The 19,291-nt window shown below is 31.9% G+C and overlaps 1 protein-coding gene across 1 annotated transcript in view; it reads left to right on the top strand.

Annotated features, from left to right (window-relative positions):
- Positions 1-367: 367 nt before the first annotated feature.
- LOC129947774 (ell-associated factor Eaf) overlaps positions 368-19,291 on the top strand; it is a 97,472-nt gene continuing 78,548 nt past the window's right edge. Inside the window, exons 1-2 of the mRNA XM_056058503.1 lie at positions 368-2,868; positions 5,266-5,358. Of these exons, the coding sequence (XP_055914478.1) occupies positions 1,788-2,868; positions 5,266-5,358 (1,174 nt within the window). The 5' untranslated portion in view covers positions 368-1,787. The remainder of the gene's footprint in view (positions 2,869-5,265; positions 5,359-19,291) is intronic.

Below are 19,291 nucleotides of genomic sequence, written 5' to 3' on the forward strand. Positions count from 1 at the left end.
TTTGAAGGCAAGTTAACAATATCTTTTGATTCACAAAAGTTTATTTAAATTGTATTTCACTGAATTGAGAACTATGACATATATAGATTTGCCAATTGCAACACAAAGCAGAGTAAGAAACTTTGCGTTGTGTAAACACATACAATTTTGCAAAGTTTGATGTGCACTGTTATAACAGTTTGAGAATTCCCTACAACTATTGCCATTCTTTCTTCCTCTGACATTCCACATTCTCACCACCCAGTCATACCAACCTTACGTAATCTATCTATCTCACTCTTCTGAAGGTAACTTTAGCCAAAACTAGCAACAGAAAAATCTAGCTGTTGCTACTACCTTCCATAAGACCATCGTCGTTGTCTGTCTCCGTCGTTGCCTCTATTTTCTCAGGTGGTAGATAAAATATAAATTTAATTTTCCCCCACACTTGGTTCGTTCCGTGAAAATATCTTGCGTTTCTCCTTTTTTTCTTTTTCATCTTCATATACTTCTACATACTTGTACTAAACTGTCAACCCCGTGTGTGGTGTATCGTATCGTATCGTTGTCGTCGATCTCGTACTCGTACGTATCTCGTTGTCGAACCAACCAAAACCAACGAAACGAAAGTAATAAACTAGCCTACCAACAATGATGGCCCCAAATCGTTGTCGTGCGACTAAAAATTAACCCAAATATCCAAAACACACAAAGAAATAAGAAAATCAATATAAAAATACACCGCCGCCGCTGTAAAGAAATCCGTCAATAAAGAGAAATTGCTAAATTCCACCATAAAAACGTCAAAACAACTGAAACTGTGATTTTATGATTAAATTTATAAGAAGTAAAGTGAACAAAAAAATTAGAAAATTTGAAGTAAATTAAAATTTAAAGAAGAAAACGTCTACGACGATTTTTTTCTTCTTCTTCCTCACATAGAAACACACACAAAAACAGCCAAATTCTGCAATTGTGTGCGAAGGTTTTTGACATTCCTCTTTTTCGTTTTTTTTTGTTGGATTTGGATTTGGACGTCACGATGAAATCTCAACGACATTGACAAATCTCACCTCACCTCACCACGACGAACGTAGGAAAAGAAAAAAACGTCAAAAATTGCAAAAATCAAAAGCAAAAGCAACATCGCAGCTAATCGGTTCGCAGATTGAAATTGAAAATTCATAAAAGAATTTTCATTTCGTCCTATGAAAAAAGAAAAGAATCAAAAATAATTAAATCTCCATCCATATCTCGCGTTCGTCTCTTATTCATTCGTCTTTTCTTAATTTAAGTGAAATATTTAGTCATTTTGCCACAATTCATTGTTTACCACAGAAGAATAAGAAGGAAAAAAAAGGAAAAGAAATAAAATAAAATCCCCACAAGTGATAAAGAAAAGTGAGCAATATTTTTTGGTTCAGAGGGAAAAACTTATGTGCAAATAAATTGCAGTGTTTCTCAAAATGAAAGTAAATGAAAAAGTGAATTAATTTTCCAAATGTAATGCGAATAATCGAAGAAAAGAATACAAATTGAAATTTTTCTTTTTCTATTCTATTTTCTTTTTTTTTTTTTGAGGTTAGGTTGTGTCTCTTGTGAAAGTTTTTTTTCGCTACCCCTGCCCCTTTAATTCTTCTTCATCTATTGCTTATTGCTACTGCTACAACATACACGCATACAAGTGGTGAATTAAAATAATAAAAAGAAAAAAAGCGCACATGCAGCAGCAGTTGTTGTTGTAATACGGGAACGGGTAACGGTAGGGGGAATATCGAAATTCTCTCCCTTGTACATATACACAACATATGTTAGCTTTTCGTTGTAGAGGTAGCACAAGTGGTGGTGGTGGTGGTGAAGGTGAATTATTTTTCTGCTGTCAGCCTGCGTCAACATTGCACGCAACAACAAAAACAGCAGCAGCAGCCCCACTTACAACAAAAACAACAACAACAACATTAACAGCAACAGCAACACAAAACGATTCAACAGACGAAGAACAAGAAGAGGCAAAGGACAGCAAAGAAACCAAAACCAGAAGTAACGACAACAACGACTACGGCTACGACTACGACTACGGCAGCAAAGTGAAAATTATTTGTGGTGAATTAATAAAATCATCATCGTTTACGTCTCTGTCTCCGTCTCCGTCTACTTCTCCTTCATCATCGTTGTCTTTATCTTCGTCTTCTTCGTTGTCATTACTCGAACTCGAACGCGAACCCAAATCCAGATTTTCTAAGCACTTCCTTCATCGACTCCATAGGGATTATGTTATCCTGGTGATAGCTTTAATCCTTGTTAGTTTAAATCAAGACAAATCATCTGAATTCAGTGATTCGATTTGTTTTTGCCAACGTTGCAGCAGCGACAACAACAACAACAGCCCACAACAACAATTTATATATAAATTATTAAAGCGAGCCGGAGGAGGAGGATCTGTCCATAAATCCTCGTCGTCCTCTCCGTTAGCTCAGAAATCCGCGATTTCTTCAAAAATTCCACGAAAATCTACAACAACGAATCCGTCAACATCTAGGAATTACTATTTGAACCGTGGTTCCATTGGTTCATCTTCGTCAGCATCAGTGTCATCAGCGCCAAGTGGAGCATCTGGTGGTGGTGGTGTTGGATCATCGGGTGTAGTAACAGCTGTTGGAGGTAATAGCAACTATTATCAGCATTCAGGAAGTTACAACAACAATAACAACAACAATAGCAGCCACAATAGCAATATCAATAATTCAGGAACTACAACGACGATGATGATGACCAAACAAAAGGCCACCATGGCCGATCGATTGAATATCGGAAGCGAAGTTCGAGAATTGAAATTGGGTTGCACATTTAATTCGAAAAATACAACGACTGCATTTCATACGATAAAATGTAAGCTTGAAAGTTGAAAGCTCTCTAGCTCTCGAAATAGAAATAGAAAAACGAAATTTCAAAGTGATTTCCAATGAGATTAAATGAAAATGAGGATGGGATTGGGATTGAGAATGAAATGCTTAAATTTTTGTTTTTATTTAATCCAAAATCAACAAAAAAAAAATAATAATAATGGTTAGATGATCCTTAAAGTTATTTGAGTGGTTTTTTAAGTAAGCTTTTTCTTTGATTCAGTTCTTTAGTGATGAACCTCGATTTTAATGGCAATGTCTGAAATATTAAAATACTTTACATAGAAACTTCAATTACACTCAAATCAAACTATAATTTTTAAAAGATGGCTTTAAATCGAATCCGACTTCAAAATCAATCATTCACGTCAGGTTTCTGAGACACAATCTTTTATGACTCGATTAAAAGAAATTATATTAGGCCTTTTGAGGCTGTGTGAATTCATTATTTTTCGTGATGATTTTCTAAACCACCAAATCTTAATTTTTTAAGCCTTCTCTTTCAATTCCATTTATACTAAACGGTTTTTAACAGAGGAATGCAAACCAGTACAAAAGAAATTTGTGTCCTTATTACGTATTTGTAGCCTTAAGGTTATAACATCAGATTTTTGGAATAAATATAAAACAATAATGTTTCAAACGTGTGTTTGTGATTTTAAGCATTTATAATCGGAGCTTGGTTTCAGAATCAGCCCTAAAAATAAACTATAAAGCGAATTATTCAAAAACATTAAGTCATTACATTCAGGGTTTTCAAAACTGCAGATAGAGTAAATAAGTACACATAAGTCATTTCATAACTAATAAGAAATTTCGAAAACGAAGAGAGATACTAAAACGATTTAAATTATAACTTAAAGATAAAGATTTGCAAAATCAGCATTCAATTTATTGTTAAGGGATATTTTGTGTGTTTAACTAAGCCCTAAAAACACCGTTTTTCGTTGTCTTTATAATTTTTAAAGGGTCATATTTTAAAAACCTGATGAGGTAGAAAAATTTTAAAACTCTATTCGAATTAAGGACATCTTAAAAGTATTTTTTCTGTGTGCAATGCAAAAAGAAATGATTTTTGTCGACCAGGGTTATTGCATAAGATTTTCAATGATTGATTATGGAGCATTTTGATGTTCTTAAAGCACCTTCGAAATGATAATATGTGTTCTGTAGTTGTTTTATGGGATTGAGATTAATTAAGTTATATTTATAATAAATTTACTCATACTTATGTGTTTGTAAAGCGTTCCTTGAAAACTAAAAAAACAAATATCTAAGAAGAATAAGTTAAATATATTTTTATTTTTTTAGTAAAAAAAAGTTCCTACTAGGTATTTGGGCAATCAAATGGCAAACTCACTCACTTTTTTCACAGTGGATGTCTCCGATTGCAATTGAGGAAAAGAATCTGAGGACTACTGATGTGTTGGTTTTTAAAAACTTGATAGAGACACTTATCCCTTTATTCAAGAAGGTATCAATTACATTTTCCACAAATGTAATTATGAACCATAAAAGTAGCAATTTTATGGTTCCATAGTGAAACCAATATTTAGTCCAAAGAAATAAATTACAAATTCTACTTTTGGAAGTCATAGAAATTTAAATAGTTGCACTTATTTTAAAACGACGGGCTACCAATCTTAAAAACACAGTTAAAACCATTGTTTGTGATGTTGAAACAAGAACGGTCCCTTGTATTTTACTATTTAGATTCTATTGCATTCTCTTTTTTAAAACTTTCATAGGTTTTAAACAGTGAAGAAGTTTCTATACTTTTGCTTTGGAGTAAAATTGATATCAAATTCTTTCGAATTTACATTGCTTCCCTCAAACTTGTTTTATTTACTTAAACAACTTTGAGAAGGGAATTTATGTAGACTGTGCGAAGTTTGTATCTATAACTGAATTTCCAAAGCAGTTAACACCACAGCAAAATTTGTAAAAGAACAGCAAATAAGTTTTATTTATTTCTTCCACAACATTTTCTTTTAAATTCTAGAACCAATTAAATCAAATTACTTGAACCATAACGTTAGAGTTTTTCGTTAAAGCATCTAATAACATACCAACAACAAGTTAAAACTGAATAGCTTTTTTTATTTTAAAAGAATAATTCATACAAGCTCTTATATGTTTTTTAAGAGGGAATCCTTATCTTAAACTATACTTATTTAAAAAAAAATGCAACAGCGTTTAGAAAAATCGGTATTTTTGAGTCCTTGGGATTCGTGTTGATTTTGGATTTATAAAAATTATTTTTGTGGATTTCTCTATGCCTATCATCCTCTGTCTCTTTGGGAATTCATTGAATTTCTCGAAAAAAAAAAAACTTAAAAAACAAAATGGACACAATGGTTCTGATACTCTAAAATTCTTCTAGATGATTTTAAGCCAGCAAGTGTGGATGTTAACAGAGTAGCTGATGTGGATATTGGATCAAATAATCAAGTTACTGTTACCGTGCCAAATTTAGGTGAGTACCCTTTTTCTTCCATCTGCATATTTATTATTATTATTTATTTAGCAATGAAACAAAAACAAAATGGGTTTAATTATATCACAAGTTATAATCGTTTTAATTTTTTTACATTGATTTTGGGGGGAATACAATTTTCTTTCTCTTTTTAATTCAACCTTTAGAATTGTTATTGCAAAATAAATAATCGAAATATTTGTTTTGTTTATCGTGAATTAATTGCGTTTGCTTTATAAAATATGTAGGTATACCTATTGTTATGTTTTGTAGAGTAATAAATTGCTTCCTTGTTGTTTTAATAAGTAAGCAAAATCCAAGATAAGATAAGATATAAACTAGAAATCAATGAAATTAAATTACAATACAATACTTTAGAAATAGATTTCTGCTAAGAAATTGTCTATTTTATCGACTTAATATTTTATTAATTTGAATTCTGAAAAAGAAATAAATGATTGATGAAAAAAATCAGTTCTATCGATGATTGAGAAATCGGTATTTTGAGTCCTGATTGGGTTCTAATGGGTGTTTATTTTTAGACGTGTGGTTTTCAATCTTGGAATGCACATTTTGGAGTAGGTTTTTTTGGACAGCTGCATCTTGATTTAGACTCATTTTGGTTTGCCATTTCATAATGAATTAACTTGCTTGAAAGTCTCATAGAGTTTGGGTCATATGCTGATAGATGAGAAAGTTCTCAGAGTGAGAGCTGACGAGCTTGAACTCCATGTGAGATTGATCGAGTAGACTCGGACTCAGTTTTATATGCAAAAAAACGAGTTCGCTCTCTACAGTTCTGACTCAGTGATATGAAAACGATCTCAAAGCTCTTTGTATGCAATTCCACTAGTTAAAACAGTAGTTTCTGTGAAGTCAGTCGAGTCAAGAAGTAAAAATGTCTTCTGAAAGCGAAAATGAAAGTTTAATTATAAACAATAACAATGCTGACCATTTTAGTGAATTTCTAGTAACTGAAACTAAATAAAGTTTAACTGGAGAAGTCGCAGTTACCAGTTTTAAAGTCTAGAAAAAGAGATGTATTTTGTATTTTTATTTATTACATATTATTTAGTCTTGCACAGTAAGATACAATATCTTGTTAGGTAGTACAAGCTTCAGTTTTACAATTGGCTTACATGAAATAAATGAATACTAAATTTTAAACAAGATGACTTAAAAAAAAAAACATTAATATAAACAAAACTACTTTATACTATTTAATTAATGAAAAAGATTTAATTCATGGACTTAATTATAATACCTTGTAAAACACCTTTTAAGTATACAAACAAAAAAAAGTTAGAATCATCGCAATGCCTGAAAATAATGTCTGCCTCTTATAACTGAGTAGTGCAGCCTTTCATCCTTATAGTTTGAGGTACGGAATTCCACAACCGAACCGCGTGAATGAAAAATTGATGGCTCAAAACAAGATTGGAGTAGCGTATTGGTATCAATTGGCTGCTTCGATTAGAGCGTAAAAAATGGATTCTGTTGTAAAGGTACGTCGGTTGTTATTAAGGTCCTAAACAAGAAAAGGATGAAGGAAAAAAAAATCATATATTAATCTTGCAAATGAGGAAATGTGAACACATTCCCGTATTCCAAAAATATATCTTGTCACACTATTATAGACAACATTAAGTTTCTTTTTGTTCTTGAAATCGCAATTACTAAATAGTTCACACCCAAATAATAAAAGCGGAATAAGCAGCGACTTAGCATGAATCATTCTTGTTTTTATTGGAGTGATTCTTTGGATGGTCCATAACATACGTAAGCCTGTGTACACTCTACCTATAATAAGTTGCATATGATTTGTCCAATTGAGTGTCTTATTGAATACTACACCAAAATTCTTGGCATAATCAGCAAACTTAATAGGGTTATCATTTAGTAATATTGGAGAAAAGCAAGATGTGTCTGTAGGGTCTTTTGAAATGACTAAGCATTTTGACTTAGTAGGATTTAAACAAATTCCGTTTGACCGAGATCAGAGCAATATCTTATTAAGATCTTCGTGGACAACTGTACCTAAGCTGTACATCATCGGCATACATATGTATGGATGAGTTAAAGTTTAGTGACGGGTGCTCAGTAACATACATGGTAAAAAGTAATGGGCTCAAAATAGACCCTTGGAGAACACCTCCTGTTAGCGGAATAAAACTTGAAGTTTGGTTGTTAGCAACTACTGATTGGTGTCTAGAACTAAGATATGAAAAAATGAGTCTCACTAATGATGACGTAAACTGAAACTTATCCCTTAATTTGATGCCATAAATTAAGGTGGTTAACAGTGTCAAAGGCTTTGGAAAAACCAAAAGAGTAAGACACAAAATTCTTATCTACACTTTCTCTTATTACTAGAATCACATTTATAAGGGCAGTAGTACAACTGTGTTTGGGACGGAAACGGGATTGATTGGGACATAGCATGTCGTTACGTTTTAGATATTGCCGTATTTGTGTGTTCATAATTTTTTCAAAATCTTTTGATAAATATGGCAATATGGCAATTGGCCGATACTCGTTTCGGGTTTTTGGAACAGGAACAATTTAAACACGTTTCCAGACGGTAGGAAAAACCCCAGTCATGACAATAGTCATGATCTTAAGTCATGTTCTAGATGGTTATAAATTAATGCTTTTAAAATCTCTATAGCAATAACTGCTGCTTGAAACAAGAGATGATATTCTTAAAATCGTAGAAGCATTTAAAACCAAATTTGCGAGGACATAAGTAAAAAAAAAATTAATATTAGTCCCGATTAAAAAGCAAAATAGATTTAAAGAAGAAACTGGAAATGAGAAAATAATTCTTAAGGACTGGGAAAAAGAACTTGCTGTACCACTCTAGATATCGTTGATTGGATGACACCAATGTCTTCACCAGCACCGCTTTGAAATCCAGGATCTCCTACGTAACGCAGAAAAATCCTCATTTTTTCTTGATGAGTCAAAGCACCATCGCGTGTTTCCAGGATTGGGCCCCAAAACCCCATCTGTCCATAATTGCTCAACAGTTTCACTAAATCTATACAATTTTCGAAAACCTTTACCTATCCTATCGGACATCTTCTATTTTTATGAACACGATTTGTATCAAAATTATTCAGAAACTCGTCCATTTTGATAGTTGTTTATCAACCGAGTAAGAGAAAACCCATCCTCAACACTTTGTGAGATCGATCTCATGCAATCGAGCGTTTGCTTATCTTTTTGCATATCAAAACTAGAACTTTCTCAGATAGAGCTTTCGTCGAGAGATAGATCTCAACACTTTGAGTTCGAACTCACAGCTTAAGATCGATCTCGGGCTCTGTATTTATTTTTGCATACCACTCTAAGAAAGTTCTCAGAACAGTGAGTAATCAGTACAGTAATATTTTTGCATATGACCCTTTGTTACCAAAAATAATGGTTTACAAATACGTAGACCTGTGGCCTTCTAAATCGTGCAATTTACACTTCTCCATAACTTTTTGTTGGATTACTTATGTGAAGTCGCTTTGTCTACGCATATAAGCCAAGTATAATTGACGCTTTTACTGCAAAAATTGAACCTGGTAAATCCAGCTAATTCAAAAATTCAACATGACAATTTCGTCAGGATCGTTATCGATCGTCGATCGTTTTGGACTATATCTTAATGGTGTCACCATCGATATTTTTTGCATAATTAATATACAAGTTCGCTTGTATATCTGAAGACATGCTTTCAATCAAAGTACCTTTCGTATTTACCATGTTGCAGAAATTGTTTGGAAATTTGATAGATTGTGTCCATCTGCAACTAATTACACGTCGAGTACAACAGTATTCAATATCAACTGCAATTTGTGTTAGTAGATTAGAAAATAAAACAAAAACTATGTCCTCGTGTGCACACAAAAAGGCAACGCCACTGATTAAATAATGTACTTTTTCCAGGTCCAAATCAAAACATACACAATAAATAATTCAAGTTGATCCAGCTGTTTTGCAGCGCTTATCTGATGGGTTGATTTGAAAATCTACTCAAATTTAAACGCATACACAACAAATTCATTAAAATCGGTTCAGAAGAAGAATTTCATAAAAAATTTCTGAAATAGTTGCGGAGTGAAATTGTTAAAATTTTTGAGTCGGAAAGTATTCACTTTTTTGGTTAAAAATCGTGCTTTCACTGATCAAAAGTCTTAAGGTGTAATCAATTAGAATCCAAATGGATACCAACAAAATAATAAAATAAATGAAGAATGAGTTAGCATTGCAATTTAAATTTTTCTTTTACCCATTTTAAATTAAAAGTAGACGTTCTAATCCAAAACAAATCCTAAACTGAGTAATTTTTGACTTGGTTTCACTTTCACTATTGACGAAAACATTATTAAACTAGTCATATAATAAAAGCGTTAAGGTATTTTATCTCCCTTCCATTGAAAACAAACCATTTAACAATTATTGTATATTTTGCTTACCAATAGATAAATTTGTTTTGCGAGGTGAATGACTAAATTGGAAATGTCTTTTATCTCGTTGTTGATGGGACAATCTTCTCTCCCAAATTTATTGATATTCCAGTGGAACAAATTCGTGAACAGAATAAACAAGCCGAATTTCATAGTACCTAAAGAAAAAGAACTTCTTAAGTTCTAGCTATTGTACGTACGAGTATATAATATTGTAAACATGCAAAGTGTGTTTTTTTAGCAGCATGGTTATTGTCTTTGGTTTGACAGTTGAAAATGGACAGATAAAGACAACATAAGGAAATTCGTTTGCAGTCAACTAAATTCTTTGAAGGCAAAATATGACCATGGTTCTTCAGATGATATTCATTTCAAACTTGAAAATTTACTTCAATATTATTTACTTCCAAAAAGTATCAACAATTATCTTCAAACAAAATCCTTAAACTGGTTACTAGTCCAGTCAATGAACGAAAAAAATTGCCTTCACTTAAAAAAAAATCCAAAAGTTTTGAAACTTGGCACACTTACTAAGGGATGTCTGGTGATGACCCAAAAAAAACTCCCCAAGAATCCGATGTGAGCTCTAGCGTCAGTTAAGAGAAACACAGAGTTTGTTTCAGTTTTTCACGTTTATCTCGAAAACGTATCAAAAAATGTTGTTCCACAAAATTGAAGCTTATTAAATTTTATAAAAAAAGCTAGTTTATAAAATAACTCTAGTGGCAGTAAAGAGAAACATTCGGTTTTCGGGTTCATCTTGAAAACTATTTGTCGTGTCAAAAAATAATCTTCTACAAAATTAAAGCTTATTAGTTTTTAGTTTGAAAATAACTCTATAGTCATGTAAGAAAAACATGTGATGATTTTTTCAAACACGTTGATGACGATTGTGTACCTAAAACCCTAAAAATGTTTCTGGAAACTCTTATACTAAAGAAAACGAACATTGCAAATAGAAAAAGGAAATGCATCGCAAAAGGGCATAGCATTATATCAGTTGTGCGTCCCAGATCATGAATACTAGGCAGCCTTGCCTTATTTATATACAGAAAGCTTGGTTCTAAGAAGTTTGTATACCTTATATCAAGCTTAGGGTTTTATTCTTCATGCTATGAAGCTCAGTTGTTGGAGATATATTGCCACACGCGACCAGATTCCAAATCATTTCTCTTCCGTTCATAAGTGGCCTGGAAGAGTTGATGAATACTATATACGCCCCGGTTTCCGTTGAAAAGATGTTGCAAGGAAAAGCTTTCGCTTACGCAGTTCGTATTTTAATAATAATAATGGAACAAGTCGGCATAAACCAAAATCTCATGAAAAATGTTCTTGTTAAGCCTCTTTCGTTATGTGCACTAAAGCAACTCTCTTTTGATCCAATAGTGAGAAACTACAAACAAATCTTAACAAACTCAAATCTAATAGACCAACAGCAACCTTATGGATTCAGTAGTTTAATATGATTACATTGCTTAGAGATTTTATTCACACTTAGCGGTCTGGCGATTGAAATGCCCATATTAACTATGAGAAGAACTGACCGATTTTCGACAGGGGTGTGGTCGGATCAGACGATTGAACAAACTCTAATACGTGGAATGAAGAGTATGAGTGGCTTGACACCAAGGCGTGAAGTACTGATAGTGTACTTAGCTGTTGGATTTTTTTTGAGGTGAAAAACGTTATTAACTGGACTATACAGGACCCATATAGGTTGTGTTTTATATTATAAAGAAAAAGTCCTAATTCGTTTTTCATATGACTATGAACTTAAACTTTAAATACAATTGTGCATCAAATAAATAATTTATAATAATTATAAAGTTCAGCTTTCAGTTAAAGGAAAAAAACATGATCAGCTGATATTTTTACATAAGGAGACTTGACTAGTAATGGAGATTTTTGTTGAATAACTTTGTAGACAGATTTTCTTTAAAATTGACTTAGTTGGAAGGTAATTTTTCGCATCTGGCCAATCAAATACTACCTTCATGTCCTTTACGATAACTAACTGAACCTGAATCATTTAACTCCAGATCAATTCTTCCAAATTGTGAAAGTTTGCTTTGCAGAAAATATATCTTTTTGAGAAATTCAGTTCAGGTCAATTCTTCCGAAGAATTGTCTTTAGTAATGAACCGCATTTCTGGTAAAATAATAGGTCTGTTTGCGTATCTTCCTAAAACAGTCTAATTTTACGAAAAATTATAAAATTTAACTAAATCCTGTTCGCGTACTCAAAAATTTCGTAGTTTTTCGTAAAAGAGAGCGCTTACGAGAGAGTAAAATATTTCCCCAACCTACGAATTTTGGGCCAAGAAATTTCTTTGGGCTGATTGGTGAAAAGTGTCAAATTTGATAGAACTTCAAAGAAATTAAATAAATGGGCGCATTCAAAAAGCTAGTGGCTACGTAGTCAAAATTCAAATAGCTTTGTGAATGCAATATTGCACTACAAAGCTAGTCAATCTGGAACTGTCATATTAATGACAAATACAAATATATAATACAAGAAACATTTGTGTTTTCAGAACTTTAAATATTTTTATTTGTATTTAAATACCGAAAGATTCATTTCATTTTGAATTCTTGTGTCCTTACCGAGCAACTGATTGTGAAACGTCAAAACCAGTATGCACTAACTTTGTAGTCGAAATTTGTATACCACATCGGTGGGGAAATTTCAACTACTTTTGTAGTTAGATTTAGCCAATCAGAATCCCTTGACTACGTAGCCACTAGCTTTGTGAATGCGACCAATTGCTCGCTTTTGCTGGCACTTATACAAATAATTAAAAATACTTTTTCAAAGAACAGCAACAAGATTGCAATTTTAAAGTTTAAACTTAATCAAGTTTAAATAACATAATGGGCCAGCATGATGTTGCTTGAAGTTCATGTCATAATTTATCCATTTACAAAAAAAAAAAAATTCTAGACACGAAATGAAACGATGATGTTTCAAAATTTATATGTTTTTTGACAGTCAAATCGTGGGAAAAATTTGTTGCTTTCCCGTTCTATTAATTTTTCGTAGTTTTGTCGTTGTAAAAGAATTTTTAACCCACTCTTTAAAATGTCTTTTTACGAATATTAGTACAGAAAGTACGCGAACGGACCTAATAAATATAAAGTGAAGACAATCATCAAGCTATTGACAAATCAAAAAAAAAAAAAAACTTGTTGGTGCTGTTGTAAAGCTAAATGTCATCGTTCATTAGTTCTTTTTCAAATTAAAGATTGAAAAACGAGAGATATCGAACCATGTTTACTGTTTATAGTAAAGAATGTTTTTAAGATGTGTAATTAGGTTTATTATAAAGATATGGGTTTTCTATTATGTTTGAAAATGATTTCAAGCTTGATCGAATAAATTTCAGCCTACAAGTCCAATTTTCAACCGAGTTTTTGTAACAATTGGAGCCGTATTTCAGCAATATTATGCCGAGTATTCTTTTTCAAGAGGTTAATCGTAGACTAGCGACTTTATATAATCCCACAAACTTTGGTAAAGCGATGTTGGCTCAACTTTCCATTACCGCAGCACGAATTTCGACTCTCGATTTTTTTTATTCGATAGGTATGTGCAAATAAATAATAACTATAGCAATTTTAGAGCGAGGAATCATTTATTTCTATTTTTAATTAATTTATAAAGTTCACTTTTTTCCATACAAAACACTCAAAAAAGGTTGATTTTGACATTTCTTCCCTGTTTTTTGTTCAGTGTTGCCATACTTGTTTATTTTTTCTTGGTAATTTCTTTTATTTTAGTGCTCAAATGGAAAAGTACTTTGCATATACCCAAACTCGCACCCACCCCAAATCCTATAGTGACCCCAAGCAGGGGGGTTGCAGGGGGGCAGCATGCCCCCCTTACATACCTAGCTGTTAGTACGCCGTGCTATCAATTAAAAAAAAAACTTGTTTTAGGCTCAAAAAATGCAATACAAAAAAAGTAGGGTTAAGTCCGAAAAAGAAAATATTTTTTTTTACGACTTAAAGTTGTTTCCTCGCCCTAATATTTAAAACATGTTCTATTGAGACTCCTACCTAACTGTAAAAAATGTTAAAAAGATGTTAAATCGCACGCGCTCAGCAAGAGTTTACTTCAATAAATGTTCGTAATAAATGTTCACGATTTGAAAACGTTGTTCAAGAGTAAGTCTATTTATTAAAAAATGGCAAACTACAAACTGACCATAAATCAAGTGAAAGCTGTCAAAAAGTCGTACTCTGAAAAAAGTGTTTTGCCAGATTAACAACCATACGTTTAAAGTTCTCAAGCTCGTAAAGAAACACCCCATGCATGTGTTTTTATCAAATGTATGATTATATAAATAAGTACAAAATATGAACACAAAAATTACCCGGTTGCATCGTTTTTGTTGTTATTCAATGATGAATCATTTTAAATATTAATTCAAGTGCAGCATAGAAAACAAATTATTTATAATAGGCATCTTCTTTTGTGTTCGTGATGTCTTAGTTTAATAAAATATATGTTTTTATATTATTTGGGATGCAATTCTTTGTACTATGCCATTGATCTTCTCTTCATGCCATTTGTAAAGCTTTTATTTGCTGTTTTGTCTTGCTTCTTATTTGTTCTTTTCCAAAGAGGTATTCATTTCAGTTTCTATTTGTGATCAAAATTTGTTGTCGACCGCATTTTTTCTTTTTACTTGTTAAAATCACCGCCGCCGTCGCCGTAGACGCAACCGAACCACCATCGCCACAAGTAAACAGAAACCTTTGAATTTGATGAATTCTCAAGAATACATCAATGCCATTCATCAAATTCATATCACATCGTAGTAATTTATACGCAATATTCATGGCCAGAGTATAACAACATACCTAGGTTAAAGCTTGTTGGATTGGAATTTCTCGCATTGCTACAGAATGAGAACTTGAATATTAAATTTTAATAGAGTTTTACAGAACTAGTTACATTCTATTCCAAATCAAATTTAAATACCTAAAATAATTTGAATAGAAAGAATTCTCTCATCAAATGAAATGTGAAGGGAGTCGATTTAGAAGCTAAATGCCATTTAAATCAAAAATCAGATTTTTCAGGGATTATTCATATTGCACACGTACAATAATACCTAAATGTGTCAAAATATAATAATCCCATATTTTGTTCCTACTAATTTGTATTCCACAGGGAAGTAGACATTTTTGGGAATACCCAAATAATATTGTTTGTTCTTTCTTTTTGGTGATGTGATTTTCTTGAAAACTTAATTCTATATTGACCTTGAACTTCTCGTTGATGCTCAGACACTACGTTTTTGATGGTAGATACTTTGAGATGATTGCAAGGCACTTATGTATATTTGAATCTATTATAAGTAAATTATTTATGACTAATCCGACTTGTGTTATGCTTGCATAAAGTAATCTTGTTGAAAAATTATCACGAGAAAGATGACCATTAGCGCTTTTTTAGTGTCGGCGATTTTTTGTTTGTTACTTTAATGCAATAAAACATTCATTTTATGATATTTAATAAATAAATTGTGAAATCATATAAAGTTTAAGCACCATACAAAACAAAAACAACACTAAATATGGTATTCAGTATTTTATTGTTGTTAGTAGTTAATTTTTACAGAAAGAAGATAAGAACACATGTTTATAATTTACTTTTTGATGAGGTTTTCTTATCAATTGAAAGTCAAATGAATTTATTATTATTTGCTGTCAACAAGAGTGCATAGAGATGTTTGTTTTCTTCTTAAATTAGAAAAATTATAAAATGATAAGCAATGAAATTATAATTCAACTGTAGCTATAGCCGACGTTGTAGCTTCATGTACATACATATGACGTGTATTCATCATTAGAAATTAATTATAATTAAATTGAATGAACTTTTGACTTGAAAAGTCGTGCCTCTTTTCCAAAACATAATTTCTTAAATCAATACAAAAATAAATTTTCTGGTTTGGAAACTTACGCTAAAATAATAAATTTTAACACCTTCAAAATAATGTAAAGTTTAAAGTGTTGATGAATTCTCGGTGATATTTGTTTATAGTCTGGTAATTCTAGGAAAATTATAAGCGAAACTTCGGATTATATATGTACGAGTAGTTCATCTTAATGCATGAGACAAGATGTCATCCTAAGCAAGATGTTAGACTATCAAGGAAAGCCTTTGAGAGTATGGAAGTAACAAAAGTGAGACCAGCGGAAAAATGAAAATTTATTCAAGAATTGGCCTGACAAAAGAAACACAGTTTTAATAACATATGGATCACGAAACTCCCTTTTTTCAGAATTTTCAAAAGTAGTAAGCTTATAGCAAGCGTCAAAATACGTTCAGAGGCTCATCATAAGTGCATGTGTTAGTTGTTAGTAAAAAATAATACAATTATACCTTAAAAAATACACACAAAATCATCCCAAAAACGACCCTTTAGGGCAAAGCGAATGAAAGTATGTTGAATTGATTCAATACTTTTTCTATGAATTTCGTAATAGGGAGTCCATACCTGCGAAGCATATTCAAGATGAGGACGAACATGGCAATTATACAAAGAAAAAGTAACATAAGGATCATTGGACTCCTTTGCCCAGCGTTTTATAAAACCAAGCAATTAACAATAAAATTAATGTGATGTTTAAATTTTAAGTTGGAACAAAAATTAACACCTGAATCTTTAAATGTGGAGACGCGACAGCGTTTTTTTTTTTGTGATATATAATAGTCAAATACGCTACTGATTAGTTTTTTTAATAAAAGTTATCGTCTGGCATTTTAAATGGTTGAGTGAAAGGGTATTTTTCCCACACCAAAATTTAAAACTCAATGTCGGCTTGGAAAAGAATACGATCATGGGTGGACTTTATTATTTTAAAAATCTTCATGTCGTCGGCAAAAATGAGAAGTTCACTTGAGCGTAGTTATGACGATACATCCTTAAAAGATAGGATAAACAGAAAAGGCCAAAATGGCTTCCCTGGGGAACACCAAATTGAGAAACAAAAGATTCAGAAAGACAATTTATAAATTTTACCTCATAGGATCTGTTTTCAAGGTGTGATTTAATCCAAAGCTAAGAAAAATGGTGGAACACCAAGAGTCAAAAGCTTAAGAGAAGTCAGTGTATACACAGTCAACTTCATAACCTTGTTCTAAAACGTTTGAAAATATGTTTGAGAATGTGAGGAGATTAGTAACGGTTGATCTTTTTTTCAAATGATATTTTTACTAAAAAATGCGACACTTTTACAAACAACTTGTTCAAACAATTAAGGAATGCAAGAAAGGTTTGCAATGGGCTTGTAGTTTGTTATATCCGCCTTGTTAGCTTTCTTGAAAATTGGTGTTAGAAATGACTTCTTCCATATATTGGGAAATTTGCTTGTTTTTAGAGAAAGTTTGAATAAGAACGCAAGGGGTTAAACTAAAGCGTTACTACACTTTTTTAGTACTATGGGGGGAATTCCATCAGGACCGACTGAGCAGTCATCATTCAACGCAGATAATAGATCAAGGACCGTACTCTGTAGCACAGATATGTGACTACAGCTAGTTTGCGAAAAAGTGTGAAGATTATGAAAATATACTTCATCAACTTTTTCAGGGCTATTAACAAAGGACTCATGGAAATTTGTTGCGAAAGCGTTACAGATATCAACAATTTTATCTAACGAAATGTTCTTCTAAGTGAAGTTAACTGGAAAGACATCTGATTTTTTCTTTGAGTTTACAAAATTCCAAATTTTTTAGGATTCTCTTTCAAAGAAGTGCCCATATTAGTAACAAAACAAGCATATACAAAATTAGAAAGAGACTTAAATTGGTTAAAGAGTTCAATATAAAAAGAGAAGTTGATTAGAGACAGAGTTTTAAGGTACGTTTTCCATGCCTTATTTCTTTTGTTACGCAGTAAACGTAATTATTTCGTGTACCAAGGAACATGCTTATGTATGTATCAGCAATTCCAGAAATGGTTAAATCTTCGACAAATGCTTTGAATTAGATCTTCTCAAATCAAAATTATATAAGCAATCGAAGGAATTACTATGTTCAGTAAGGTAATCACCTTAAGTCGAAAAAAAATTTCCAAAGGAGGGTGATATTTATCAAAATTAGTAGTTCTGATCTAGATTGCAGAAGAAGAGTAGTAATAGCGTGAGAAGAAAAGACTGGGGAAAACAATTTGACAAAACCAAGTGGTTTCTAAGCTTTTGTTTGTATTATATAATTATAATTTTCCGTAAATGTTATTTTTAAGTCTAGTACAACATCAAGAACAGAAAAACTAGGCCCACTATTCAAACGTGACGAATTCAACATATAACCATAAATTAATATATTACGTTTACGTGTAAAACACAATATCTTAAATTTGTCAGTATTTAAAATCAAACGATTTTTACTGCACAGTTCCAAAAATTGATTTAAATCTTCTCGTAGCTCTTTACAATTCTTAACGGAGTTATTAATTCGATGGTGTCTCTTTTCATCATCATCATCATTGATAAACGATATAGAATTATTTAAAATAGAAGAAATATTATTAATGCTAAAAATAAACAGCAATGGACCATAATTGACTTTCAATTGATATGAAGGGTTACTCCTGAACATGAGGTTATAATATCTATCTTTAGATTATGTCGAAATCCACATAACGAAACCGTCGTCGTTAAGTCCCATATTATTTAAATTTATTAAGAAGAACTTTATTACTTAAATTGTCCAATGCCTTGATAAAATCTGTAAAGATGCATTCGACTTGAGAGTGAAATAATGTTTAGGAAGACATGCATTTTTTTAACATAATGGTTGTATTCGATCAGGACCAGGACTATAACATTCATTTAGCTGTAAACTATTGACACCTATAGAGGCCTTAAAATTGAAAATTTGATTAATATATTCTTGTGCGTTAGGAGAAATAATAGAAAAAGTGCTTACAGAAGAAAAATCTTCATATAAAGTCTTAAAATAATCCTCGAACATGTTCAAGAAGAAGAAATTGAAAAATTTTAGAAGGTCATACCTGCTGGATGTCCATCAAATTTATATTTACTATTAACGTGTCTCCAAAACATATGGGGCTTCATTTTTAGATCATACTCAGTATCCGAAATTAGATGAAAGTACAAACAGTGAAACCAAAACATGAAACCTGGTTTTCAATGTCCAACTTCATAAAACTTAAACCAAAGAAAATGTACCATCATTCAAAAAGTAATAGACCTTTCTAAATAAAATTAGGAGCATACGTATTATTTGGCATAAGCATTAAGAATCAAAATAGTCTGTTCAACCATTTTCTTTAAAATGGCTATACAAGAGTTTTACCGAAAAGTCTTCACTGAGGCATAGGTATGCCTTCCTATCGTATAAGGTTTAAATTATTTGAAATAATTCTTTTATTATTTGAAGAAAATTCTCAGAAGCTGTGTTCATTTGTGACGAATAAGGGACTTCGTTTGCAGTTTAC

Source organism: Eupeodes corollae, chromosome 1 (genome assembly GCF_945859685.1).
Source record: "Eupeodes corollae chromosome 1, idEupCoro1.1, whole genome shotgun sequence".
In the NCBI taxonomy this organism is placed as follows: domain Eukaryota; kingdom Metazoa; phylum Arthropoda; class Insecta; order Diptera; family Syrphidae; genus Eupeodes; species Eupeodes corollae.